At 43.6% G+C, this 26,785-nt stretch overlaps 1 protein-coding gene and 1 long non-coding RNA gene across 2 annotated transcripts in view; one reads left to right on the top strand and one right to left on the bottom strand.

The window, feature by feature from the left end:
- The first annotated feature begins 12,569 nt into the window (after positions 1–12,569).
- LOC122688586 overlaps positions 12,570–26,785 on the top strand; it is a 40,984-nt gene continuing 26,768 nt past the window's right edge. The window contains exon 1 of the long non-coding RNA XR_006339514.1: positions 12,570–12,688. This is a non-coding gene — a long non-coding RNA (uncharacterized LOC122688586). The remainder of the gene's footprint in view (positions 12,689–26,785) is intronic.
- CXCR4 (C-X-C motif chemokine receptor 4) lies at positions 13,084–16,855 on the bottom strand. Its single transcript, XM_043894673.1, has 2 exons — positions 16,718–16,855; positions 13,084–14,662 (listed from the first exon to the last, which is right to left on the bottom strand). The coding sequence occupies exons 1-2, from the start codon at positions 16,730–16,732 to the stop codon at positions 13,616–13,618; spliced, it is 1,062 nt and encodes a 353-aa protein (XP_043750608.1). The 5' UTR covers positions 16,733–16,855; the 3' UTR covers positions 13,084–13,615.

The following is a 26,785-nucleotide window of genomic DNA, read 5'->3' as shown; positions in this document are numbered from 1 at the left end:
CCAAGCCGGGCTTCAGCAATACGTGAACCAAGAACTTCCAGATGTTCAAGCTGGTTTTAGAAAAGGCAGAGGAACCAGAGATCAAATTGCCAACATCCTCTGGATCATTGAAAAAGCAAGAGAGTTCCAGAAAAACATCTATTTCTGCTTTATTGACTATGCCAAAGCCTTCAACTGTGTGGAGCACAATAAACTGTGGAAAATTCTGAAAGAGGTGGGAATACCAGACCCCCTGACCTGCCTCTTGAGAAACCTGTATGCAGGTCAGGAAGCAACAGTTAGAACTGGACATGGACCAAGAGACTGGTTCCAAATAGGAAAAGGAGTATGTCAAGGCTGTATATTGTCACCCTGCTTATTTAACTTATATGCAGAGTACATCATGAGAAGTGCTGGGCTGGAAGAAGCACAAGCTGGAATCAAGATTGCTGGGAGAAATATCAATAACCTCAGATATGCAGATGACACCACCCTTATGGCAGAAAGTGAAGAGGAACTAAAAAGCCTCTTGATGAAAGTGAAAAAGGAGAGTGGAAAAAGTTGGCTTAAAGCTCAACATTCAGAAAAGTAAGATCATGGCATCTGGTCCCATCACCTCATGGGAAATAGATGGGGAGACAGTGGAAACAGTGTCAGACTTTATTTTTTGTGGCTCCAAAATCACTGTGGATGGTGACTGCAGCCATGAAATTAAAAGACGCTTACTCCTCGGAAGGAAAGTTATGACCAACCTAGACAGCTTATTAAAAAGCAGAGACATTACTTTGCCAACAAAAGTCCGTCTGGTCAAGGCTATGGTTTCTCCAGTGGTCATGTATGGATGTGAGAGTTGGACTGTGAAGAAAGCTGAGCGCCAAAAAATGGATGCTTTTGAACTGTCGTGGTGGAGAAGACTCCTGAGAGTCCCTTGGACTGCAAGGAGATCCAACCAGTCCATCCTGAAGGAGATCAGTCCTGGGTGTTCATTGGAAGGACTGATGCTGAAGCTGAAACTCCAATACTTTGGCCACCTGATGCGAAGAGTTGACTCATTGGAAAAGACCGTGATGCTGGGAGGGATTGGGGACGGGAGGAGAAGGGGACGACAGAGGATGAGATGGCTGGATGGCATCACCGACCCGATGGGCATGAGTTTGAGTAAACTCCGGGAGTTTGTGATGGACGGGGAGGCCTGGCATGCTGTGATTCATGGGGTCGCAAAGAGTCAGACATGACTGAGCGACTGAACTGAACTGAACTAGAAAAACAGTCTCCTATTTTACCCTTTGAAGGCTGCAAAAGTCAGGAAGGTGCTGCTCAGAACTCTCTTCAGGAAGAACCTTGTCTTGATTCCACACAGCTGACAGTCTTCAGCTGTGGACACCTTCAGGCCCCCACATCAGCTTTCTAGCAGAAGCCTCCCAGGCAGCCCTCAGCCAATGAGGAGCACCGTTGGTGTACCAGGGCCTGGCCTTTTGTGCCCCATCCAGGACTTCTCTAACAGGTACCCCTTTCTTGGGAGCTCCCTGTTGGGTTGGCCAAGATTTTGTTGGGTCTCCACTGTGGTCTGAGGCTCTCTTAATCCTGCTTTCTCCTCAAGATCATAGTTTAAAAGCTTTCTTTTCCAAATCCCCTTCCTTTCTCTTAGCTCGTTCAAGGGCTATACCTTCCAATAAATCTCTAGCACTCCTAACTCTACCCCACCATCTGCTTACTGAAAAATATAACTGATGCAGAGGGCTTCCAGTAATATAATGATATGCAATTAAAATGCTAGGGTTTTATTTATTTTGATTTTTCAATATTGCTTTACTGGTTAATTCTCTCTGAAGATTTTTAGTGGCTCAATATATAAGGCCTATTTCTGCAATGAAGAATAATTCTAGAAGGAGAATAATTCCTTTGCTGCTGTTGCTGGTGGTTTAGTCGCTAAGTCGTGTCCAACTCTTGTGACCCCATGGACTGTAGACTCCAGGCTCCTCTGTCCATGGGATTCTCCAGGCAAGAAAACTGCAGTGGGTTGCCATTTCCTTCTCCAAATTCCTTTGTTACTAGTCCGTAAAGTCCATAGATCAGAGACTTTGTCAGTTAGTGTTGTATCTCAGCACTTGACACATATGAGGTGCTCAATGAATATTTGTTGAATGATTGGATGTATTTTTTTTTTTTTGGTTTATATTAAATAGAAGAGACAAGAATAAGACATACCATAATAGCATTTTTAAAAAGAGTCTGTATTAGTTTGGTAAAGTTGCCAAAACAAAGCACTACAGATTGGGTGACTTAAACAATAGAAATATCTTTTCTTACAATTCTGGAGGCTTGAAGTCTGAATTTGAGGTGTCAGTAGGGTTAATTGATTTTTTCTTTGATCTCTTGTTGGCTTATAGATAGCCATCTTTCCCTGTGTCTTTACATGGTCTTCCCTCTGTTTGTACCTATGTACTAATTTTCTCTTTTTATAAAGACACCAGTCATGTTGAGTTAGGATCCCTAAAGAATTAATACCCTTTCTCAAATTTATAGCCAAAGAGTTATAAAAGTGTATCTAAAAAACATACAATGAGCATATAAGACCAAAATGCCTTGGTAATTCCTGAGTGGGCTCGTAGTGCTCAACTAAGTAAATCATATATCTTAAACAAGAAGTAAATTACAACTCTTAAGTGGCCATATGCTTGAAACTATCAGTGGGGATTTCTTTATTATGTGGATTTGAAATCCAAATCAGACCAGATTGTATCTTTATAATTAAAACATATTGTTTTTAAGATAATTTATATCTGCACTAGAAAAATTTATTTACTAGAACATAATAAAATATTAAATTTCTTATTAAAATATTAATTTACTTTAACTACAGGAAAAATGTCAGTTATTTTCTTTCTAGTCCTTTTGTCTACTTGGTTCCTCAGTGTATCTCAAGTAGTAAAAGTAATAAACGTTTGGTATCTTTGTCACAAAGTGAACATTGGTCTTTTTCAGCTGGCATTCCCCACCTCAGAACCTTTTGCATTATGTTACATCTTGTAAACCACCATTGTTGTGTGCTGCTGTATTTTGAAGACTTATTAGAGTGAAGGAAGTTCTTCCCTAACATGACATTTCCTTTCTAATACAATACAAAAGTGGAGTATTTAGGGTTGACCACTTACACATTGTTCCCATTTCAGGCCCCACAGTATTGCCGTCATATATGAATGCCTGACTTTTAGAGATTTCCTTTAGGTTTTCTTGTGTGTTTATTTTCCTGTAGGTTTTGAAAGGCTTGACCTCTCTGAGAGAAGTCCTTTGAGAGACCCCAGATCCATATCACCTCTACCAGAGCCTTAAACGGCCAGCCTTGTAAAGATGGCGCCATGAATGTGTATTGATGTGAAACAGCTTCACTCACCACCATAAGCTCAGTCCAGCTTGCGGTTACTGCCACACAGTCCTGAATTCCATTCTCTTGTACTTGTGGAATTCTCTAGAATGCTTTCTTCAGATCATAACTTTCAGTTCAGAAACACTTGATTTTATCAAAGGCTCTAATTTGGAATACAATGTTAAGATTTCTGCTACTAGTAAATTCTATCTATACTACTACATTCTAAATACCTTCAGGGTAATATAAATGTCTGATATTTTAAAAATATCAGACAGCTTAAAGATAAACTGACACATATTAAAATTTTTTAAGAGTTTATTTGAGCAAAAATCGACTGAAATTGGGCAGCACTAAATCAGAAGTGGTTAGGACACAAGCGCTCCTCTGCAAGAGCCAGGGCAAAGATTTACCTGGAAGAGGTGCAGCAGCAAAGACAGGAAATTATTTGATTGACTATAGCTTTAAGCCTAGTTGGCCGTTTGTAATTGATTGTCCTTAGCATTTTGATTATATAACCTTGAGGCATTTAAAAGTTTAGATTTTGGTTTGCTTAGTAGGCTGCCAAGGCATTACAGCCTCAATCTAATGATCTCCTGTTTAATTAATTTAAAACTGCAAATGCCTAGTTCAGTTCAGTTCAACAATCATTTATTTAGTACCTACTGAAAGGAGATCAGTCCTGGGTGTTCATTGGAAGGACTGATGCTGAAGCTGAAACTCCAATACTTTGGCCACCTGATGCGAAGAGTTGACTCATTGGAAAAGACCCTGATGCTGGGAGGGATTAGGGGCAGGAGGAGAAGGGGACGACAGAGGGTGAGATGGCTGGATGGCACCACCGACCTGATAGACATGAGTTTGAGTAAACTCTGGGAGCTGGTGATGAACAGGGAGGCCTGGCGTGCTGCGATTCATGGGGTCGCAAAGGGTCGGACACGACTGAGCGACTGAACTGAACTGAACTGATGCCATAAGCCGACTTAAAAAAAAAGGAAAAGACTGGGTACCTATCCTGGAGGGTTTATAGACTAGGAAGGGGCTTGCATACTTCTTTTCTCCCTGCCCTACACCTTTTTAAAATAAGCTGATTACTTTTTCGTTATTCATTATAGTAGGTTTGGAAAATACAGAGAAATCAAAAGAAAAAAATGTTTAAAAATCAATAAAAAACCTATCACTTAACTGCTGCTAATAACGTTTTCATTTCTTTTTTATATCCATAGACTTAAAAAATTATAATCAGGTAGTATGGCACAGTAGAAGCTGTATGAAACCTGCTTCTTTAATGTCACATCTCATAAACATTTTCCTGTAGTCTTTGTAAATATCCCTGAAGAAACTAGATAATATTCTACTATGTAGATTCACTATAGTTTCCTTAATTTTCATTTTGCTGCCAGATATTTATTCATTTTTGGCCATGCTGCAAGGCATGGGGGATCTTAGTTCCCTGACCAGGGGTCAAATCTGTGCCCCTTGCATTGGAAATGTGGAGTATTATCCACAGGACCACCAGGGAAGTCCCAGCTGCCAGACTATTTAGATGATTTCCTGTTTTCTGATATACCGCATGCAAATAGCTCTGTGCACAAGCATTTTTAATATTTAGGATTGTTTTCTGAAGTTAAAGATCCAGAAAGATATAGACATGGTTTCTGTGTACAAGAGGATGAACACTGAAGCTTCCAGGACATCTGCCAGGGCTTTGGAACTGTCTGACCAATTTATGCCTGACCAGTAGTGCCTAGTGATGCCTGGCTCACTGTGTCCTTCCACTTGGGACATTGTTACTTTGAAAATGTTTGCTAGTGTGATAAACGAGAGGGAGTGTGGTGTTGTTTTGACTTTTATTTATTTGGTTGCCAGTGGGGTTGAACATTTCCTCCTATCTTTGTTGATCAGCTTTATTTCCTCTTTTATGAACTGGCACTTTGTGTCCTTTCTCATTTTATGTGTTATTTCTCCCACATCACTCTTTTCCACTCCTTACAGGTAGGATTCTGGCTCAGTCAGTGAGGTTTTTATCCCCAGGGCCATTTTTGCCCATATAGCTTGTCTTCCTTACTCAGGCCTGTGGTGACTGAGCGGTCATTTTTGTACTGCTGTAACAAAGCCCATCTTAAACAGAAAGCACCTCACAGTTTCCTCATTGTCTTCTCATCTGAGACGAAAGCTGGGCCTCTCTCCTTGGGAAGAACGTTCTGTAATGAAGTTCACTTGGAAACTCTTTTAGTACCATACATACCAGTGGCAGCCCCTTGGAGCTTAATTTTGAGATTTCCATGAGGCACCTGAAGGCTAAAAGGGAATAGCAGAATTATCCTCATTCCCCCCAAAGATGGGGTCAGGTCCATAAGGGCTTTCTGCACCGTTGATTTTTCTTGGGCTTTTGTGGCTCAGCTTGCTGCTGTGAAGCACTATTCATTGCTGCAGATTATGGCTTTTTCTTTTGTCTTATTTACTGACTGGGGAGTTACTGCCAAAAGTTGTGACTGGTGATTATCACTTTGGAGAAGCGAGGAAGGTTAGTCTGTGTGTCCTAACATCTTCTATGAGTGAGCCATTGCTGTTCTAGTTACAGGGAGTTAAAAAAGGAGATGCTGTTTTATCTGCACTCTGGGAGATGAGAGTGAAAGAACACCAAAGTGGATGAAAAAGGCAACTCTGCTATCCCAGACCTTTCTTCCCAAGTAAGAGACATGGTAAAGTAGCAGGATTTGGCCAACCAACAGGGCACTGACTAGCACTCAGACCCAGGCTGAGGTTCCATCTCTGAAAGTGTTTTGTGGCTGCTTAAGTGTTTTTTAAGTGGTAGGTGTTGTGTTTTTGCAAATACTTAAAAGTCACTGGTTCACTGCAGCTCCTTGTGCTTTAAAGCTTAAAGAGTAAACTTTCTCATGTTGAGAGTTTCACATATTCATTCACATTTATTGAATTTCTACTGTATTTTAAGCATCATTTAGTCAGGGGGCAGCAAACTACAGCCTGCAAGTCAGATTTGACCTGCCCCTGTTTCTCATAGCCTGAGAGCAAAGGATGCTCTTTGCATTTTTATGATATGGTTGAAAAAAGCATAAGGAAGAATCATATTTTGTGATATGTGAAAATTACATGAAATTCAAACATCAGTGCCCCAAAATAAAGTGCTTTGGGACACAGAAATACTTATTCATTCACGTATTCTCTCTGGATGCTTTCTTGCTATAATGGTGGAGTTGAGCAGTTGTGACAGAAACTGCATGGCCTGTCAAGTCTAAAACATTTACTACTTAGTGCTTTATAGAAAAAGCTTCAATTCCTGTTCTAGACAGTGTAAATACATCTATAAACAACGTAGACATAGTCTTTGCATTCATAGAACTTATAGCCATGTGCAACATCACTTTAAAGATGGCCCTAGTGGGACTCACCCTTGGTCCTGGCTTAGAAACATCAGGTTCTAACCGACTGAGCTAACCTTATATAATTTTAGCTAACATTGGCACAGCCTTATGGAATCTGGCTTGTTTTTCATCTAATCCAATCCAATCTATCAATTAACTATGTTAGACTGCAAATGTCTCTGCACTTAAGACATTTAACTAGTTGGGAAGCAAATTTTATTTAAAAATAAAAAAAACAATAATGGTAATGACACTCAGTAGCTGCTTTTAACTTTTCAAAAGCTTTTTATGCATGCTAGCTTACAAGCTGCAGACTTCATGAGCTAAGAATTTAGGGTGGAAAAGCTTACTTTGGACTGATAGAGATGGAGTAGGCTTGCCAGAGGAAGGATGTGGCCCACAATGATGGTCATGATTTCCTTCTTCAGTCCCAGGGGCCTATCAAGTTGTCTCTTGTGGACAGAATTCCAAGAAACTGGCTTTAGGGTTCTTTCCCATATCCTATGGTTTGACAGAATTTCTGCTCTTAGCCTCATGATGTGAATGGACAGCTTCCCTTGGGCTGGTGAAATAGGAAAAGCAGGATTGAGAGCTTCTCATCCAGCTTGAGAGGTGGGCAAGGAGCTGCTCTCCACTAGATGGGGAATCACTGGAAGCCAGACTTCGGAGGCGGGTACTGAATAATAGGAAAATTGAGTAGGAGGATGGAAACTTTGATTTCTTAAAATGTAAGAAGTTGGAAAGTCTCAGAGTCCTTTAGTTAATTTTCTGGCATGTCTAGAACACCAAAGAATTACATCTCCCACTATATCATGAGCAATATTCATATCCGTATGGCCCAGGGTTTTGTTTAACAAATGGCTCAATACAAGAATGGCTGATAAAAAAGAATGAAATATTGACATTTGTAGCAACATGGATGGAACTAGAGATGATCATACTAACTAAAATAAGTCAGACAGAGAAAGACAAATATTTCATGATATTATTTATATGTGTAATCTAAAAAGTAGCACAAATGAACATATATACAAAATAGAAACAGACTTAAAGACACAGAAAATGAATTTATGGTTATCAAAGTAGGAAGAGTTGAGGGAGAGAGATAAAGTAGGAGTATGGTATTAACAGATACAAACTACTATGCATAAGATAGATAAGCAACAAGCATTGACTATATAACACAGGAAACTGTCAATATCTTATAATAACCTATAATGGGAAATAATCTGAAAATATAACTGAATCACTTTGCTGTATACCTAAAACTAACACAATATTGTAAATCAAATATGCTTCAAATTAAAAAAAAAAAGAATGGCTGAAAGAGTAAAGAAGGAAGTCGAGTCACACACAAACATTAATCAGAATGCTTCAACCATAGTGTGCTCTCAGAACAGAAACTATGGGTGCTCATTCAACAAATATTTATTGGGTCCTGCTATGTGCCAGGCACCGAAACCCATTTTATTTCAATGACTAATAGTGAAAATCTTTCTCAAATGTCAGTGTCTGCTTTGTTGCTTTAAAAAGTACAATCATTGGAGTGTCTTAGTATTGAACCCTAAAGAGAACTGGAGAGCATGGAGGATCTTTTTGACCTCATGGTGATTACCCTGGCTACCATCATAGAACATAAATTACTGTAGTGCTTAAGAATGTACAGTCTGATGTCAGACTGCCTGGTGTCAAAGCTTTACCACTCATTAAGTGTGCGGCATTGGGTTAATTTTGCCTCAATTTCTCCGTCTCTAAAACAGGCAAATAATGATTCCTACCATATATGGCTGTTGTGATGAAATAAGCAATACTTTTTTTAATGTAGGAAACTCTCAAAGTAAATGGTAATGGTAACTGTTTTGTTATCATGTAGTACTCAGTCTAGAATAGATAGAGATGTTTGGATTGAATATATTGAGAACTTGAAGACATATCACAGAACTTGGTGGTTCTGTTTTAATACCATTTTTAGTATGTGTAGCGGAAGGAGCATAACCCTTTATTTGTAGTTTGACTTCTTCGCGTCCTCAGTTGAAAAGTAATATTATCTAACTGCTGGGGTTCATGCATGGACCACATATTTGACAGTGTCTGGAATTTAGTGAGATCTCAATAAGTATTCGGATAAGGCAATGGCACCCACTCCAGTACTCTTGCCTGGAAAATCCTATGGACGGAGGAGCCTGGTAGGCTGCGGTCCATGGGGTCGCTAAGAGTCGGACACGACTGAGTGACTTCACTTTCACTTTTCACTTTCATGCATTGGAGAAGGAAATGGCAACCCACTCCAGTGTTCTTGCCTGGAGAATCCCAGGGATGGGGGAGCCTGGTGGGCTGCCGTCTATGGGGTCGCACAGAGTCAGACACGACTGAAGTGACTTAGCAGCAGCAGCAATAAGTATTACTTTCCTTTTTGACAGAGTTAAATATCAGGAAGTAATTCCCTTTAATTAAGAGTGTTGATGAGTTGGGTTCTAGTTAATTGAACTGTAATATGTAAATCAACTTAATTGTGTCCTGACTCTGCTAGATAAACAGCCAACACCTGGTATGGTTTGGTTGAGCACCTGTATTTGTTTGATTTGGAAAAATTCTTTCCCCTTTTGTGGCTTTCTTAACACTGTGGATCCTTTATATCAGCCTGCACGCATTTTACATTTTCAGTTGAAAGGAGGGTTTTCAGTAGGTTTCATAAGATTTTAATCGTGGGACTTAACAGGACTGATTTAAATTAATCTGAATCAGTTGCAGACAATGGAACAATGGGCTGGTACCTCATCACTCCTTGTTTATTTTTCAAATAAAAGGAGAAAAAAATGGGAAGTGTTCCCAACTGAGTCACAGGCTGTGGTAGGAATTAAATGAGTAAACATCATAGTCTTTGCAGTGAAAGATACTGGGTAGGAACTAGAGATCTAACTGCTAACTAGATCATTAGCAGTCACCCTTTACCATGTATTTCCCTTTGTGGGATGTCTTCCTAGAATGGCATGAGAGAAGAAAACAGAAAGACATGTTCATGACAAAGTAACATTGAAATAAGGGTGAAAGAGAATTGTAAGTCGAGTAAGGCGGGAGTAAAAAAATGCATTGCCATGAGACAGCGTAAAAGAGGCTCAAGGGAAACCTTGGGACTCTGTCAAAACAATAATTTCATGAGACCATGCGGGTTGGAGTCATCCTTATTTTTTTAAACGTCTTTATGGAGTTTGTTACGATATTTCTTCTGTTAATTATATCTTGGTATTTTGGCTCTGAGGCATGTGGGATCCTAGCTCCCCGACCAGGGATCCAGCCTGCACCTCGTGCATTTGGAAAGTGAAGTCCCAATCACTGGGAAGTCCCTGGATGTATCTTTATTATGACAATTATTTTCATACCATGGCCCTCACCTTAAAAATGTGTTCTCAGTCTTGAACACTATTGACACTTCGGGCTGGCTAACTGTCGTGGGGGCCTGTCCTGTACAACACTGGATGTTTAGTGGCATCCTTGGACGACGCCAGTAGCACTTCACCTACTCTTCCACCCACCCACTAACCCCCCAGTATGATAACCACAAATGTTTTCAGACCTTACTAAATGTTCCACTCTGAGAAAACATCACCCCCAGTTAGGAACCATTCTTTGAAAGGATTTGTTTCCACTACTTTATGGGTCCTTGAGGCTCCAACTTTCCTCTCAGGCCATTCCTTTGGCTAACCTTTGGGATCTCTCCAGCACTGCCTGGCTAAGTCACATTGGCAGCCAGGTGGAGACCTCCTCAAAGAGGCCTGGGTTAATCCCTACAATGCTAGGCTCAGTGCCACATTTCCAAGTGCTGGGGCTGCCTAGATTAATTTCTAAGGTAATGTGAATCTTGTCTCCAGTGGACGTTGTCCTTCTTAAGTGTTACCTGGGAATGTGTGTGTGTGTGTGTGTCTTTGTGGCTCCATGTTATGTATGTAGCCTGCCAGGCTCCTCTGTCCATGGGATTTTCCAGGCAAGAATACTGGAGTGGGTGGCCATTTCCTACTCCAGAGAATCTTCCCAACCCAGGGATCCAACCCGCGTCTCCTACATTGTCAGGGGAATTCTGTACCACTGAGCCACCTGGGAAGCTGATGGAAATAATGACAACTCAATTCTGTTTGTGGTGCCTTGTTTACTGACGGTGAACTTGGAGAAAGTCACAGAGACTTAGCTGAATTATTAAAAGAAAGCCTGTAGGTTATCCTCTTAGCAGAGTAGCCCAGAATTATTGCTTTAATATGGGCCTAACCACAAAAGGAGGCGGAGAAGCCCAGAGTAGGGAGAGGTGAATTGCCAAGTGGTGTTTTAGGAAAACAAAGGCTTTGCAAGATAAAGCCTCCCCAGTTACAGGCTTCATGTTATTAATAACTCAGATGTCATATTCATGCCATTATTGGCAGCATGCATACAATTTAAATATTTTAGCTTCCATTATACAACTGGATCTACATTACTGACCTTCCAGGGCCCCATTCATAAGGGGATGAGGAAAGGGAACAATCAACTACTTCATGCAAGGGCTGGCCAGCAGACTGGCTTTCCCAGCATTGTCAGACAAACCAGGACACAGGGAGTGCTTTGGAGCCGTTCAGAACATGGCAGGGTCGAGACAGAGAATGATGGGGCTGCGGGAGCTTTCAGGGCAGGGAACGAGCCAAGGCTATTTTTCCTTTTGAAAAAGAGATATCCCACCTTTGTTCCAAGGGAGAATGAAATATCCATTAAGACTGGTGACACTGGGAATTTTGTTTCAGCTCAGCGCCTTTTGTTGTGACTCCAGGGCAGAGGCAAGGAATCTGGGGTGACAGGTTTCAAGCCAAGATGAGAAAGAAAAAGAATTCTTTCCGAGGATTTCTTCTATTGTCTCCTCAAGAATAAATATTTATAGAGAAAGTTCAAGTGAAGTCTTTTACAATGGTCACGGCTTTAAGACTAAGCCTTTGAGAGAGAACATGTAAAACTATGCTTAAATGAAGGGTGATCCAATTAGGCTTCCCAGGGAAAACCAAGAAACCTCAAGATAATTTCCTATGTAAAATCTAATTGTCTTCTCAAGTGGAATAGGAATACCACTCTGAATTATACCAGCTCCATAGACTGCAGCAAAAATGTACAGCCAAATTGGATTCTATTCTAAGTAATTAAGTTATTTCCTTCACAGGGTCTATAATTTGCCTTCAACAAATGTGATTTGCCTCAGAAAGATAAGACATTGCAATTTTCCTCCAAAATGGATCTTCTGTGCCAGAAACAATTATGAAAAGTAGACCAAATATTTCCTTAATTATATCCTGGTTATTATCTTTAGAGCGCATGTCTGGAGTGCCCTGTCTGTGTCACAGAGTAAGACAGGTAAGGCTGCTATAGTTTAGAAATTATCTGTAAATGGAGACCAGAGTTGAAATTTACTCAAGAGTCTGGGGCTTGCACAACGGTAGTGTAAATAGCTTTGGTTGATGTTACATAAGACTCCAGAATCTTGTGCAAAATGTGGGCAACGGGGAGCTTGCTTCAGTGGACCTTTCTTCTGAGCTCTGAAAGCACCAATTTAACTTTTATCTGCTTGGCTGAACCCTTGAGGTGCTAGATGTTGCAATAGATTAAGAATAAGTGTTGAGATTTGCATAGAAGATATTGCAAGAGGGATATTTTGGGCACAGTTAATTTTATGAAGAAAACATTCACTTTTGGCTTTATTTTCAATAACAGTTCAGTTGACTTGTTACCAGGTGTTCTGGGGGACAACAGTGGGTAATGGTTAAGAGCAAGGGCTGGAAGGATGAATGGAGTAAGCTCCTGATATGTCCCCTTGAAAGTACATGTTATGGCAAGTCTCTAAACCTCAGTTCCCTCACCTGTCAAAAGGATGTGATGACATCCAGATTGAGAGGAGTAGGTGAGAAGAGCATACAATGCCTGGCTGGCACAGATCTGGAGTACACAGGTGAGGATACTAGTAAAATCTAAGATGTGGGATTGCATATCTTTCCTTTTTTATGCACATCTATCCTTCAGGAATATTATCTTTCATAGGAATATGAACTGGTTGGATATTTCTAAAGTTGCATGCATTAAGAGTTACTGAAGTCACATTGCCTGGTTTGAAATATTTGTTGTTCTTACTTACTATACTTTGACCAAATCACTTAGGCTTTCAATAGCTTGGTTTCATGCTCTACAAAATATTAGAACCTAGCAGAGCTGTGATAAGCATTAAGTAAAATATGACAACTAAATACCTAGGACAGGATCTGACATGCCATACACGTATCTATTATTGTTATTTTTGACTTCTGCCAGCCAAAGGAATGTCAATAGAAATCAGAACATAACATTAAGTAGGTTTATCATGTAGTTTTATTAACAACTTAATTAATACAAGGCTGTACATTGTAGGTGTGGAAATCAATCCACTTCTGAAAACTGAAAAACCAGCATTTCCATATCACTTCAGGCTTTGGTTATAAACGCCATCTTCTACAGCAAAATCACATGGTATAACCAAAGAATTTAAGAACAGGAAAAAGAAAATGTTCCACTGGAATGGAGAGATCGTTTATTTACAAACAGCTGAGAATCATTTCTAGCTTAAGTGATTTCACTATACACACTGGAATGTTCAGTTCCCTTTTCTACGGTCCTACAATGACATACAGCAACTAAGAACTTGGCCACAGGTCCTGCCTAGACACTTATCAACATGAAACAAAAAATATTTATATAAATAAGTCAATTGATCCTCACAAAAACTAAACAAATACAAGAAAAAAATCCAACAGTCAATAAAAACTGTACAGTGTTGGTCAGTCTTTTACATCTGAAAAAATGTGTAACTTCAAAAAAAAGTTCTTTAATGTATAAAAGTTCAGTGTTAGCTGGAGTGAAAACTCGAAGATTCAGACTCGGTTGAGACAGAAGAATGTCCACCTCGCTTGCCCTTGGAGAGGATCTTCAGGCTGGACCCTCTGCTCACAGAGGTAAGTGCATGCTGGGCAGAGGTTTTAAATTTGGCCCCAAGGAAGGCATAGAGGATGGGATTCAGGCAGCAGTGAAAAAAAGCTAGGGCCTCGGTGATGGAAATCCACTTATGCACAGTGCTCTCAAACTCACACCCTTGCTGGATGATTTCTAGAAGGATGAAGGAGTCGATGCTGATCCCAATGTAGTAGGGCAGCCAGCAGGCGAAGAAAGTCAGGATGAGGATAACTGTGGTCTTGAGGGCCTTGCGCTTCTGGTAGCCCTTGGAGTGGGACAGCTTGGAAATGATAATACAGTAGCAGGATAGGATGACGATACCAGGCAGGAGAAGGCCGACCACAATGTGCTGAAACTGAAACACCACTAGCCACAGGTCGCTGGGATAGAAGCGATCACAGATGTACCTCTCATCCGCCACCTTGATGTCGGCAAAGATGAGATCAGGAATAGTCAACAGGACAGCGGGTAGCCAGACACCAACATAGACCACCTTTTCAGCCAGCAGCTTCCTTGGCTTCTGACTGTTGGTGGCATGGACGATAGCCAGGTACCGGTCCAGACTGATAAAGGCCAGGATGAGGACACTGCTGTAGAGGTTGACCGTGTAGATGACATGGACTGCCTTGCAGAGGAACTTCCCAAAGTACCAGTTTGCCACAGCATCAACTGCCCAGAAGGGAAGTGTGAGGACAAAGAGGAGGTCCGCCACGGACAGGTGCAGTCTGTACTTGTCCGTCATGCTTCTTAGTTTCTTCTGGTAACCCATGACCAGAATGACCAATCCGTTGCCCACTATGCCAGTCAGGAAGATGATGGAGTAGACAGTGGGCAGGAAGATCCGGTTGAAATGGGCATTTTCCTCCCGGAAGCAGGGTTCCTTCATGGAATCATAGTCACCTGAGCCCATGTCTTCCTCGGTGTAATTATCTGAAGTGAATATCTGAAAAACAGGCAAGGGAACAGACATTCACTTTCAAGTTCAGCAGGCATTCTCCAATTTCAAAACAATGTTTCTGGTATTTTAAAAAAGCAATTTGTAAAAACCAACTCAGTCCAGCTTTCTTCAGGAAATTCTGCTCCCACTAAAGCACCGGGGTAAAAAGAACACAAGGGAATTCTAGACTCCTGCGGATCTCCTCCCATCTTCCCCCCACAGTCACTTTATTACATCCCTCTTTGGGAGAACCAATTACAAAACTCTTTGTTTAAAACAAAACGGCGATGAGATTCTTTGGGTTCCAAAGTCACACCTCTGCTAACTCTTTTGCCCCGCCCACTGGAGAGAAGAAAAAAACCTCCGGGGAGAAAAACCAAAACAAAACACAAAGGCGGCATGGGAGCGTGGGTGGAAGTGGGGGAAGAATCTCGTGTTCTGAGGAGCTGGGATTAACTTTCTCTACGAAGATTCGCCAGGACAGGGAAGCCGGGAGGAAGAAGCACTGGGGGGTGTGTGTGAAAGGGCGGGGTGTCCCAAAGACTCTTATTCTAAGGCATGAAACACTGTTTTCTCCACGACTGTCTAAACACCTACCATTCTGCACTTCAAGCAACACGTAGTGAGGAAGGATAATGCGGCCTTGAATGAAGGGCTTTGGTGCTTGGGGGGCAGGGGTGTCAGAAGTGGGTAACCGCTCCCCCCCGCCCATGGGCGCTCTTCAGGGGCTTGCGTTTCTTTGCCAAACCTCTGTTTATCACTTGGCGCGTCTGGGACGTTAGCGGGCACAGAATTTTAATGGGAGGGGAAAGTCACGGGGTCTACACCCGTGGTCCTCGCCCCAAGTTTCATTTCCTCACTCTCCCGAGTCGCTTCCCATCCCGCCAAGGATCCAGTAAATGCGGTGGGAGGTCTGCAGCGGGAAGCCTCCGGGCGGAGGGCGCGCTGGGGACAGGGTGATCCAGCTCCGTCACCCCCCGCCGTCCACCAAGCCCACGCCTGCCGCCCGCCCACTGCGGTTCCAGCGGTTTGGCCCCGCCGCACGCCAGGGGCAAGTACTGCTGGGTGCTGGGGAGAGGCTGGGCGGCTCCGCCGCGGGAGCCTTTGAATCGCGCGCCGCGGGGGGAAACGAAAAGCCTCCCTAGTACGGGGTTTTCAAAAGGTTCCAGGAAACCGCCGACGGTTGAATGGCGCAACTGGGCGCGGTGAGAGGCAAACCGTCTCCCCACTTGCACCTGCCTGTCTGCACCTCTACCACCGGCAGCCCAGGTGCCCCTCCAAGCCTTCATTCCACCCCCAGTCCCCGCCGCACACACCTCGGGGTGCTGCTGCTCTGTAACCATTTATACTCCTTCAGCTTCTGCACGACCCCAAAACTCCAGAACCCAGGAGCCCACTCGCGGCGCTGGCGACGCCCACGAATTCTCTCCCTCGATCCCAAGGCGCGCGGGCTGTTCCCGGTACCTCCTCCCTGCTGCGACCAACGCGCAGACAGCTCAACTGAGCAAGTGCCCAGTCACTGGCACAACTCCGCGGGCAGCGGAGTTTAGTGAACACGCGCCCAACGCCAAGAGTGGTTCCCAGGCGCCTTTGCCTGAAGTTAACCAGGGGAGTAGTCTCCCTCTGGTAACTGCCCGGGAGCACCTCCCTCCACCTCGAAATTCAGATCGTGTAATTTGCTCCGAAAGAAACCCCCGCTCCCTCGAGGAAGAGACCCCCGGTCTCTGGCAGAGCGCTCATCTCTGCACTTTTCCACAGAGAGTTCTTCTGTTTGCAAACAGCGTGCAAAACCGGCGCGCGCCGCAGAACTCAGGGTGGGGAGATAAATGCAACCATTGAAACGGTCGTCCCAATCTTTTCTCCTTCTACTTAGAAAAAGATTTCAGTCCAACCTGCCTCTCCCCTCCTGTAGCCAAGCGCACGAAATCTCCTTTCCACACCCCTTCTCCGGGGCACTGGCACCTGCAATATTCTGGTTGCTCCAGCCCACTCAGACAGCGGTTGCGCTATAAATTCAGGTGTTTGCACGTTTAAGTAAAAACAGGTTGAAACTGGACTTACACGGATCCCTTCCATGGTAACCGCTTGCTCTCCAGCCGCGGGGGCTACCGGCTACTCAAGTCCTCAGGGTCACTTTGCTACCTGCTGCCACAGCCAACACACTGAAGTTTCTGGCCGAAGCTGGACTTTTATAAAAACACGCTCCGCGGGCGGCGCATGCGCCGCGCGGGTGGGCGGGAGGGCAGGGCGGGGAGAAAGGCGGGGTGGAGGAGAGGGGCAGACGCGGGGGCGGGGGACGCGAGGGGGGCGGAGGGGAAGGCGCTCGGGCAGCGTAAGCCTGGGAGGCCCTCGGCGGGTACCTTTAGCTCTACCTCGCCGTCACCTCGTGAGTCTTAAGCTGGGACGCGCATCCCGGAGGCGTGTCCCAACTTGGGAAAGCAGGATGCGCTTGGAGGAGGTGGAAAGCGCGGGCGATTGACGCGCCCTGTGTGGCGCGTCTATCCTCGCTCACGTGGGTGGTATTGCTGACCCGGGAAAGCTACAGATGAAGACACTGAGGTCCAGAGAGGGGAAGTGACTTGCCGGAGAAACCCGACCAGTAGGCGGCAATGCTAGCAGTGGGTCCAATATCTTGAGTCCATTCCCTGCTCTTTGAGCAGATGCGGTTCATTCAGAAAATGAAACAAGTAAAGATTCTTTCTTCAGAGCACCACCATATATAACTAGACATGCACATCCACCGTAATAGTGCCAGAGTCAGGTGTCGACAATCAGGAAACCTTTTCAGAAGAAGGTCGGATGATTTGGCGTAATTCTGGAGGGAGATTGTGATAGAGAAGTAGATGTGTGTTCCCAGGTAACCAGTTCGTGAATAGTGCTTTTAAGAAAGTGTGCTGTGTTATAAGAGATACTCAGCGAACAGTACTTCCCTAACATGTCACCAGGTAGCTGCACAGATTCATTCATTCTCACAACACCCTGTAGGTGTTATCATTACAGAGATGCATTTAGTCAACAGATAGTTAGTGAGGGCTGACTGCATGCCACGCACTGTTTTAGGAGCTGGGGATACAGCGGTGAACCTGACAAGGCCCCCATGCGGAGGAAACAAGAAGCAGATCTAAAAAACAAAGCAAAACCAAGAAGCAGATCTGTAGAGATGAAATTCCAGGGTTGCCCGGAGACTACAAGCCGAACTCAAACCCAGATCTACGGGCCTCACATCCGCTGTCCGACCCAATGTGGAGAACAGGCGTTGGCAACAGTAAGAAATTCGGTTGGAGAGCTTGGCAGGGTGGAATAAGGGTGGGGGCTGGACGCTTAAAGGTGTCTCAGACTGCTGGGGTTTGCAGTGGGCGCTCAGACAGTGCTTACCAGTCTCGCGCCGCTGGCCGCCCGCCCACAGCGCCCGGCTGGGGCGGGGCCCCAGGGAGGGGCGGGGCCGATGAACAGTGAGACCGGCGAGGGCGACCGCAGGAGTGAGTGAAGGCGGGGCCGAGGTGTGAGTTTCGGCTAACGACTGGCGGGAGCAGTGGTTGCGTTACCAGGAGGACCCCGGACACCTCGCACCCTGGGACCGTCGCCAGAAGGCTTGCCCAGACGGGACCCTAAGCACCACTTCCTTTTCTTCCTGAGAAAATCTTTCAATCTGGAGATATTCCCAAGACAATGTGTAGACTGGGAATCCTTTCTTCACAGAGCATAATTTTTATCTTTTTTCTGGACCCATTCCCTAGTATTTGCCAGTGAAGGTTCTCATCCACTGAAAGCTGATGTTGGAGTTTCTCAGAAACTGTCAATTTAGGTCACAATAATGATTGGATACAGTCAATGATAATATTATGCAGATTTAAAAAAAAGTCTTAAAAACACTTAAAATCATTAATAAAACATCAGTACCTTCACATTTTCATAAGCTAGGTAGGACAGGCATTCTATCTGCTGAAGGGCTGGAATTTCAGACAGGTTCCATAGCTTGATTTTCAAGAAGCTTGGTGGTGGCAGAATCAATGTTTTGACTCAGAATGTCAGCTGCATTGTACCTCAAACTCTTATCTTCACAATGGCTAACACCTGAAAAGCAGAATCTCCCAAACCCACTCAAAAAGAGGAGAGAGGATAAATCCAGAGCAAAATGATTTGCACATTAAATATTTGTTGATTGTTTGCAGACAAAAGAAAGCTCCTATCCTTTATCTGAGAACTCCTTTAGATCCTCTTAGGTATATTGCTAGAAGGAAGAAGATAGTTAAGAGAACAATGAAATGCTATTTCATGACTGTCAGCTTAGGAAAAAAAAATTTTCTTTCCAAAGATAATATTGGGTCTCAGGATTTGGTAAGACCAACTGTCTCTCTCTTGTGTCTGGGGGGAATGTGGGTTGGACCTCTTTGTGGAAAATGTTTTATATCCAGCAGGAATCTTAGAACAGTAATTCCACCTGTAGAAACTTATCCTAAGGAAAGAGGATTTTGCAACAACCACAAAAAATATATTCACAAGGCTTTACTTATAATAGTGAAATATCTGAACAGCCCTAAGTGTCCACTGTTGGTGGAATAATTGAGAAAATATTGGTACATCCATATGTGAAATTCCATATGGCCATTGCAAATGATGTTTGCAAAGAAATTTTAATGACAGGGCAAATACTTATGAAACATTAGGTGCAAAAAGCAGGATTCCAAATTGTGTATACAATGTGATCTCAGTTAATTTAAAGCTAGGAGAAGATTGAAAGAAAACAAAAATGTTTTATAGGAGTTTTCATTGGGTGCAAAATTGTATTTGATTTTTAACTTTATTCCTTGCATTTTACTATGCTTTCCAAATTTCCTGTAATAGACATGAAATATTTTCATATTCAGGAAAAAGCCAATATGATTTAAAAAAAGAAACAATCCCTTTTCATACCTTTCCACTTCCTAAAGTATTTGCTAAATATGATAACTTTTTCTGTGAGTTTCCTCTTCAAAGAATGGTCTTGCACCATTTTCTTCTGGGCTAATCCTACCTGAACTGATTTTTATTTTACCTCTTTAATGTTCTTCAAAACAGAGCAATACATAAAACTCAAACATTTTTTGAAGGCTTGGATTATGCAGCTGACCTCATGTAATCCCCTCAGCAACCCTGTAACACGTACCACCTCTTCTCCACTGGTAAGCAAACTTAAGTCCAGAGAGGGTGAGGAAATTGGCTGTGATCACACAGTGAGGATCTGCATGCAATCTGTGCGGCAGCAAAGCCCAGGCTGTCTCCTCAACATCACAATGTGCCTTTTCTGACTGCGGAGATTCACCCTCTGGAGCTCCCTCCTCTGAAAGTCATTCAGCATTTACTTACATACAGCTTTGAGTGGCATCTTTTTTTGTGTGTGACGTTGTGTGAAAGCGTTAGAAATTTTTAGATGCTCAGTCATCTCTTTGCAACTCTTTGTGACCCCATGGACTGCAGCCCACCAGGCTCTTCTGTCCATAGAATTCTCCAGGAAAGAATACTGGAGTGGTTGCCATTCCTTTCTCCAGGGATCTTCCTGACCCAGGGATTGAACCTGGGTCTCCTGCATTGCAGGCAGATTCTTAACCATCTGAGGCACCAGGGGAGCCCCTTGTGTGACATTATTCCATCTTAAAATGAGTGTATTTGTGTGACATTATTCCATCTTAAAATGAGTGTATTTATGTGACGTTATTCCATCTTAAAATGAGTGTATGGCTTTTCTCCTCAGCCCCAAATATTCTAGGTTCCTTAAAGTGAATGCTCAGATATCTTCTGTGCAGCTAGCCCACTGATAAACAAATGATGGGCTCCCTAATCTTTTTCTGAAGCTTTGTTTAGTGAATTAATGACTTTCCTGTGTGGTTCTGGCAACAGAGCTAGGCCTAGGGGCTGTTGGCTTGGCAGGATCCCCAAGTTCTCAGGCTGGCTTTAGCCCAGGGAGTAACTGGTCTTGGCCATGTTTTGGAGGAGATGCTTATAAATCCGGTGACACAGTGGCAAGCATTCTGCCACCTCCTGTTGCTCTGCAGCTGGTTGGTTTGTGTGTGTGAGTGTGTGTACATGTGTGCGTATCTGTGTGTGCATGAGAGAAAGCTGTACTGTGTCCCCGAATAGGTTTGGAGCCAGTTGGGGACAGAAGGCTGGGGGACAGACCTCCTCCTGATGGTGGGTGGCAGGAGGCAGCATCATTAAAGGGTTTCTGAAAGCACCAGGTTCCCCTGACCCTTGCTGGCTCCTGCCATGTCTCTGAAAAGAAAAATTGCCACTTTTGTTTCTGACAGAGAAAAAAACATACAAACTTCCTTGATGGCAGTAGGAGATACTGCCATCAAGATAATATTTTCCCAAGTAATTTTTAAAAAAGGAAGCTATTTCTCAAGGGCCATGTAATTCTGGCAGAGGGTTACAAATCTCAAAGTGACTGTTATTAAATGTCAGCAACTTCCAAGTTGATATTAGGTGGGAGAATGGTCTGCCATCACACTGCAACCACACATAGCCCCTCTCCATCCCCAACTCCTTATGTCTCCAACACCTACAGGTAAAAGATGACTTTGGCAAATAAACCTAAGTCTCTCATCGTTCAGCTATATACCAATTTAGGAAAATTATTACTGTTTTTCTGGGTATATTTTTATCCCAGATTCAAGTCATGTCTTGAATTTCTAAAAGGTCTGATTTTGATAAGATGAGATTTATTTGTGATTTCCATCAATTCTCTGTAGCAGTCAAGAACAATAGAAAGAGAAAAGCTAGACTGGTAAACAAACACAGCCAATTTAGAGTCACCCTGGTAGGTAATTTTAACAAAGCAGTCACTTAATTAACAGTGCAATGATCATTACTTGACTAGTTTCACTGCCAGGAGGATGCATTACTCGCAGAGTTTGCTGGGCTCATGTAGCAGGTGCAGTGTGACTTTCTGGATCAGAAGAACAAACAATAAAACAAACAGGACTCAGTCCTGTTACCTCAAAAATTATAGTGTCTAGTTGGGAAAGAGGGCATGACTTTAGGAAATAATTGAGTGAGCAAACTCTGTTCCCCATGGAAAAGGCTTGTCATTGTTTTCCTTAAACCAGTAATTTATTGGCAGTGACCTCAGGCAGCTATATAAAAAGAGGAGACACCCAGAGCCCTGTGGACAGTCTGCTTTCTAAAGAGAATTATGCATCCATGGCAGAGTCAGGGTCCTTCCAGAAATGTGGCGGTCTGATCACCCATACAGATGGGCTCTGAGATCATTCTACCAAGAGTTTTATATTAGCAAAAGGACAGGATAGGAAATGTGTGTGTGTGTGTGTGTGTGTGTGTGTGTGTGTGTATAGAAGGAATGCATGCAGTGTTCTTGCATGAACAATTTCCTAAATCCAAAGCTATGATCAACCAGGCTACAAGTATCCAGAGCTACTTGTAGGCCTGAGGCAAATTCTAAACACCTGCAGATATTGTAAATGAGTGAGGCATTAGGGAGAGGTGCAGACTGTGAAGAACAGGAGAGGGTACATATCCTGTCCATAGCCATCATCCTTGATTACCCTCTGAGAGAATTTGAGCCTTATCTTCTATTTTTTTTAAAAGAGAAGCTGAAAGACCTGATTTTTTAAATGTGAAATCTCTCAACTTTAAAATGTTGATTCAAAACAGCAAACCAACGAAAACTTTATAAACTTCCAGTTTACACTGGCCTAAGGTATTGGCAGTAGGAATCAAAGGAAAAATTGGGGATTCGGACACTTGGAGGAAAGGAATGGATACACACAAGAGAAACAGTGCCAAGTAGTCAGAACTGGCCTCCGAATCCTTTCGCAGTAGCCTCTGTGTCGTAATTTGTCCATTTCTCCAAGACTGAAATCAATTACTTTGGATTTCCTGAGTTGTTTTTCCCTTGCGGATCCCAGTGTACTCAGGTTAATATTTAGGACCCTGAAGAGAATTAACTTCTGTGTGGCTCTGTTTTTTCTCCTAAACCCTTCCCCACTCCCAGGCTCTCAGGCTTCTTGACTACCTTGATGCATGCATGCTGGGCTGTTATTCCTTCCAGCTTTGGGGGCAGATTCCTTCTGGAAGATGGGCCTTCCTTTCTCTGCTCTTTAAACAGGAGGACTGACAGTGGAAGGATGGCCAGAAGGACAGTGAAGCTTAGTGGTTCGGAGCACAGGACTTTGAAACCAACTCATATGGATTCTTGAGTGCTAACTTCACATCTTTCCCAGCTCCACATGCAGAAGCATCACAGCCGGGCAAGCATACCTCTAAGTCTGTTTCCTTAGCTGTAATAGGCAGATAACAAGAGCATTTCCATTTTTGGATTGTTGGCTGGGCTAAATTGGCAAATGCATGTAAAGTCTTTCTCACAGTGTGGGGCACCTAGTAAGTCCTCAATAAACATTAGCTGATATTATTACTGTATAGACTTATTTCTCAGCTGTTGAAATGTCTTTCTTATCATTGGAGGCCTTTGATTAACTGGGCAAATGGCTTTCTCCACCGTTACCCACAGAAGTGAGGTAAAGGGAAATAGAGCCTTCAATAAAGTGTGAAAAGTTCTTACTTCTAATTGTGGGGCAGAAGAGAGACATGTGATGGAGGGAGGAAAGAGAAGTCATAAAGTTTCTCATATGTGCCTTGAAAGCCCGCTCCTGAGTTACAGAGACTCAGATCCGGGGTTGGGAACCCATTTGGTCTTCTTTCCAAGGAGCTCCTTCTATAACCATATAGGGTAGTCTCATTCTGAACACTCCTGGGAATGGACAGCCCATTATTCAGAAAGGGAGCCCATTCACTGATGGGTGAGCCTGACCACAGGACAGCCCTTTTTCCTAGGCACCCACTTGCCCAGTTTTCCATCTACTGGGTCTAATTTAGCCAGAGCTCAGCTGGATGAGATGCCACAGGAGGAAGCCAAAGAGAGCAGCAGCCAAAACTATCCTAGGGTTAAGTGAAACCTGCCTGCCCTTCCTGAGACATGTATTTCTGCAGCCGCAGGGATGAGTCTAATGAGAGGCCTCTTTGTTCCATTAGCAAGTTTGAGAGCGGAACAGGGCCAGGTTAGGGTTTCTTTTCATAAAGGAAATTATCTCCAAACGTTGAAGATTTGGGGATTAAGTGACTCAAAAGATTTAGTGCTAGACTTTTTAAGGCCTCCTGAGACTTTCTGATGTACTCGACAAAAGAAAACAGTGGGAAAGCAGTTCATCAAGGGTGAGATTAACCCCATCTTTGCTTGGTATTACATTAGGGGAAAGCCAGGTGAAAATGAATACTTAAAAGATTGTCTGAAGATCCATGCCTAAATGGGTTTCTTTTTAGCAGGTGCTGATGGCTGCCTGGAGAAAACCTTGCTTTCTCCTCTAGCTGACCCTCAGACCCCTCTCTTTCAATCGAAAATCTCAGGGCATTTCCTGGAATCTCTGTCAACTGAGGATGGCTCTGTGGTGGAGCGATTTCTTTTTAAATGGAGGGAACGAAATCATTTTCAGAGTTATTTAAAAATATCAGGGTCTTATGCTTCAGATATTCTTTCATGTTTTTCCACTCATTGATCCCTGTGGTTAACCAGTTTGGGCATTATCCTCCGGGCTGTGGTTCCTCAGGCCACATTGCCAAGTGCAGCCCTTCTTGTCTCTGATAGCTGCGAAGGGGTAGCTCCTCAGAGGGAGCAGCCACCAAACATCCCGAGTCTGCCCCGTGATCCCTTTGTGGTTCGGAAATCAGCTCACATGCAGATAGTTTATTGGTTGTTTGGGGGCAGAGGAGAATGACCTCTTTGGTGACATGCTGAACAACTAACTGTGAACAACTTGGATGAATCCTTTCCACAAATAGCTCCCCATTTGCACATCCAGGTTGCTGAGAACTTTATCTTTGATGATAAATGAGAGGGCATTCCAGCCCCATCTTCAAGCTTCCCGCTTAAGTGATTTCAATTAGGCTCCTCAGGACTGGGTAGGACTTTTCTTCTCTGCCAAGTAAATTTTCACTTCAGGGTTAGGGTCCTGGCAGCTGGTTACTTTTTGGAGGGGAAGATTTTTTTCTGATTCCTTTTCTTGCCACCCCATATGGGGTGTGCTGAGGTTTTTTTGGTCATAATTTGGCAATTGGCCAGGCTAAAAAAAGAGCCACCTTCACACCTTCAACCAAAGACCCTCCCCTAACTTCTCTCTTACGCCTACACTGACATACACCGAATCACACCATCATAACCAAGCACCTCAGAAACCTGTGTTATCCAGCATTTCTGAATTTTTTGATGCCTCAGAAGCAACTCCTTTCCCTCCTCTCTGTTGTGTCTGCCCTGTGCCCCAGCATCAGTTCTAGAAACGGACAGGCTTGCTTCGGGCACTACCATGAATTGAGCTTCTGCTTAAAAGTTCAAGTGCTGAGGGTCACTAGACAGGCTGCCTGGTTCCAGGTAGGTAAAGACCGTCTCTGCCCTTTTATGCTAAACATTGACATTTGATTGGCCGTCCTTCCAGGTACATCCCATGAGAAATCTCTGGCCTTGTCCTTGAAAGCCTTGACTGTAGAGAAGATATTTTTCCTGCCCATTCTCCACCAGCCTAGAGGGTTTTGTTGAACTGTGCTAGCTTTCTAAAGTTTGTCCTGTGAAACAAGTTGTTTTCCAAATATGAAAAAAATACACGATTAAGTATTAATATATATTTTTCCATTTTTACGCTTTATTTTCTCCTCAAAAATACCTGCTTTACCCCCACCTTAAGTAAAAAAAAATCATTTAGAATGCCCTGCTCTCCTGACCTGCAGGAGACCGCACATAGTCCGTAGTCTCTGGCCCCATGTCTTTTGAGTCCTCCGTGAACAGAATGAGCTGTCTCGAATGAATTCTACAGAAGAGCTGAAAATGGGGGTGTGTGAGGCATCCATAAGAGTCAGAAATTGACAAAAATAAACCAATACAGTCAGAATTTCTCTCCCCTGCTCCCCGTCCCACTTTGTAGTGAGTATAGAGCTCTCCTCTTTTGTCTCAGCAGCAGAGGAAGTGGGTTTTACTGCATGAGCTCTCCCTTCCATCTGTTGCTCGGGGCAGAGGTAGTTTACACACGTGTCTGTGTTTCTTTGCTGGCCAGAGGCAGTGCTGTGGGTCCCATCATCTCCCTGGTCCTGAGTCCCCTTCCAGAGTTTCCACAGAAGCTGAGGCAACAGAAGAATGCCAGGTGTGCCCGTCTGGTGATGAACACCCCCTTTCGCCGCCATGAGAGGACTTCAGAGGGTCCCTGGGGTGCTGCTACTCCAGTCCTCTCTGAGAAGACCTGGCTTCTGGAGGGGAAGATTGTGAAGAGCTAAAAGGAATTCGACCCATTTGTCCATTCATCCCACCTATTTGTCTCACATTTATGAAGATGATGAAGTATCAAATAGCAGGCTGTGTCCTGGAAACCGGAGGAGATGGGTCTCCCTAGGTGTGACAGGGGTTTAAGGAACTAATGGAAAGGTGAGTGGAGACCACACGGAATGTCCCTGACAGACAAAATGCTTTGTGGACTCTAAAGTGCCAGACGACTCTCAGGGTGTAGCTATCATGTTATCCACTTACCCTGCACCACTGCTACAAGGATGGTACTGGGTCATGGATGAAGATACTTTGTAAACTGCAGTGATACTAATTAGAAGTTAATTATTGTAGAGACAAGATATTTTAGTTAAGTCTAGGTGGAATGTATGAGGAAGGCCAGTTTCTCCCCGTTCAGGTTTCATAAATCATAGGAACCAAGTTTCCACCTGGAGACCCCAGCCCTGCTGTGAGGGATAGGGGAGAGAACAGGATGATAGAGTCTGCCCCTGGGATCAAATCAAGGTTGCTGTAAGTCCTCTCATGGTGCAAGCAAGTTTCTTTGGTTCTTCTCCCCTTTCAGATCTGGAACACACACTCTCATGCTGCCAGAATCTGTTCCATAGCATTTAAAATTTTTCCATGTCTTTATTTTTCTTAAATTAATTTTTATTGGAGTATAGCTGCTCTGCAATGTTGTGATAGTTTCTACGATACAGCAAAATGCATCATCCATACATATACATATCCCCTCCGTTTGGGACTTCCTGCCCGTTCAGGTCATCTCAGTGCATTAAGTAGGGTCCCTGTGCTCTTCAGTTTGCGCCCCCCCC

Source organism: Cervus elaphus, chromosome 33 (genome assembly GCF_910594005.1).
Source record: "Cervus elaphus chromosome 33, mCerEla1.1, whole genome shotgun sequence".
Taxonomy (NCBI): Eukaryota; Metazoa; Chordata; class Mammalia; order Artiodactyla; family Cervidae; genus Cervus; species Cervus elaphus.
Note: the sequence above shows the minus strand (reverse complement) of the source record. Positions and strands in the feature narration are given on the sequence as shown.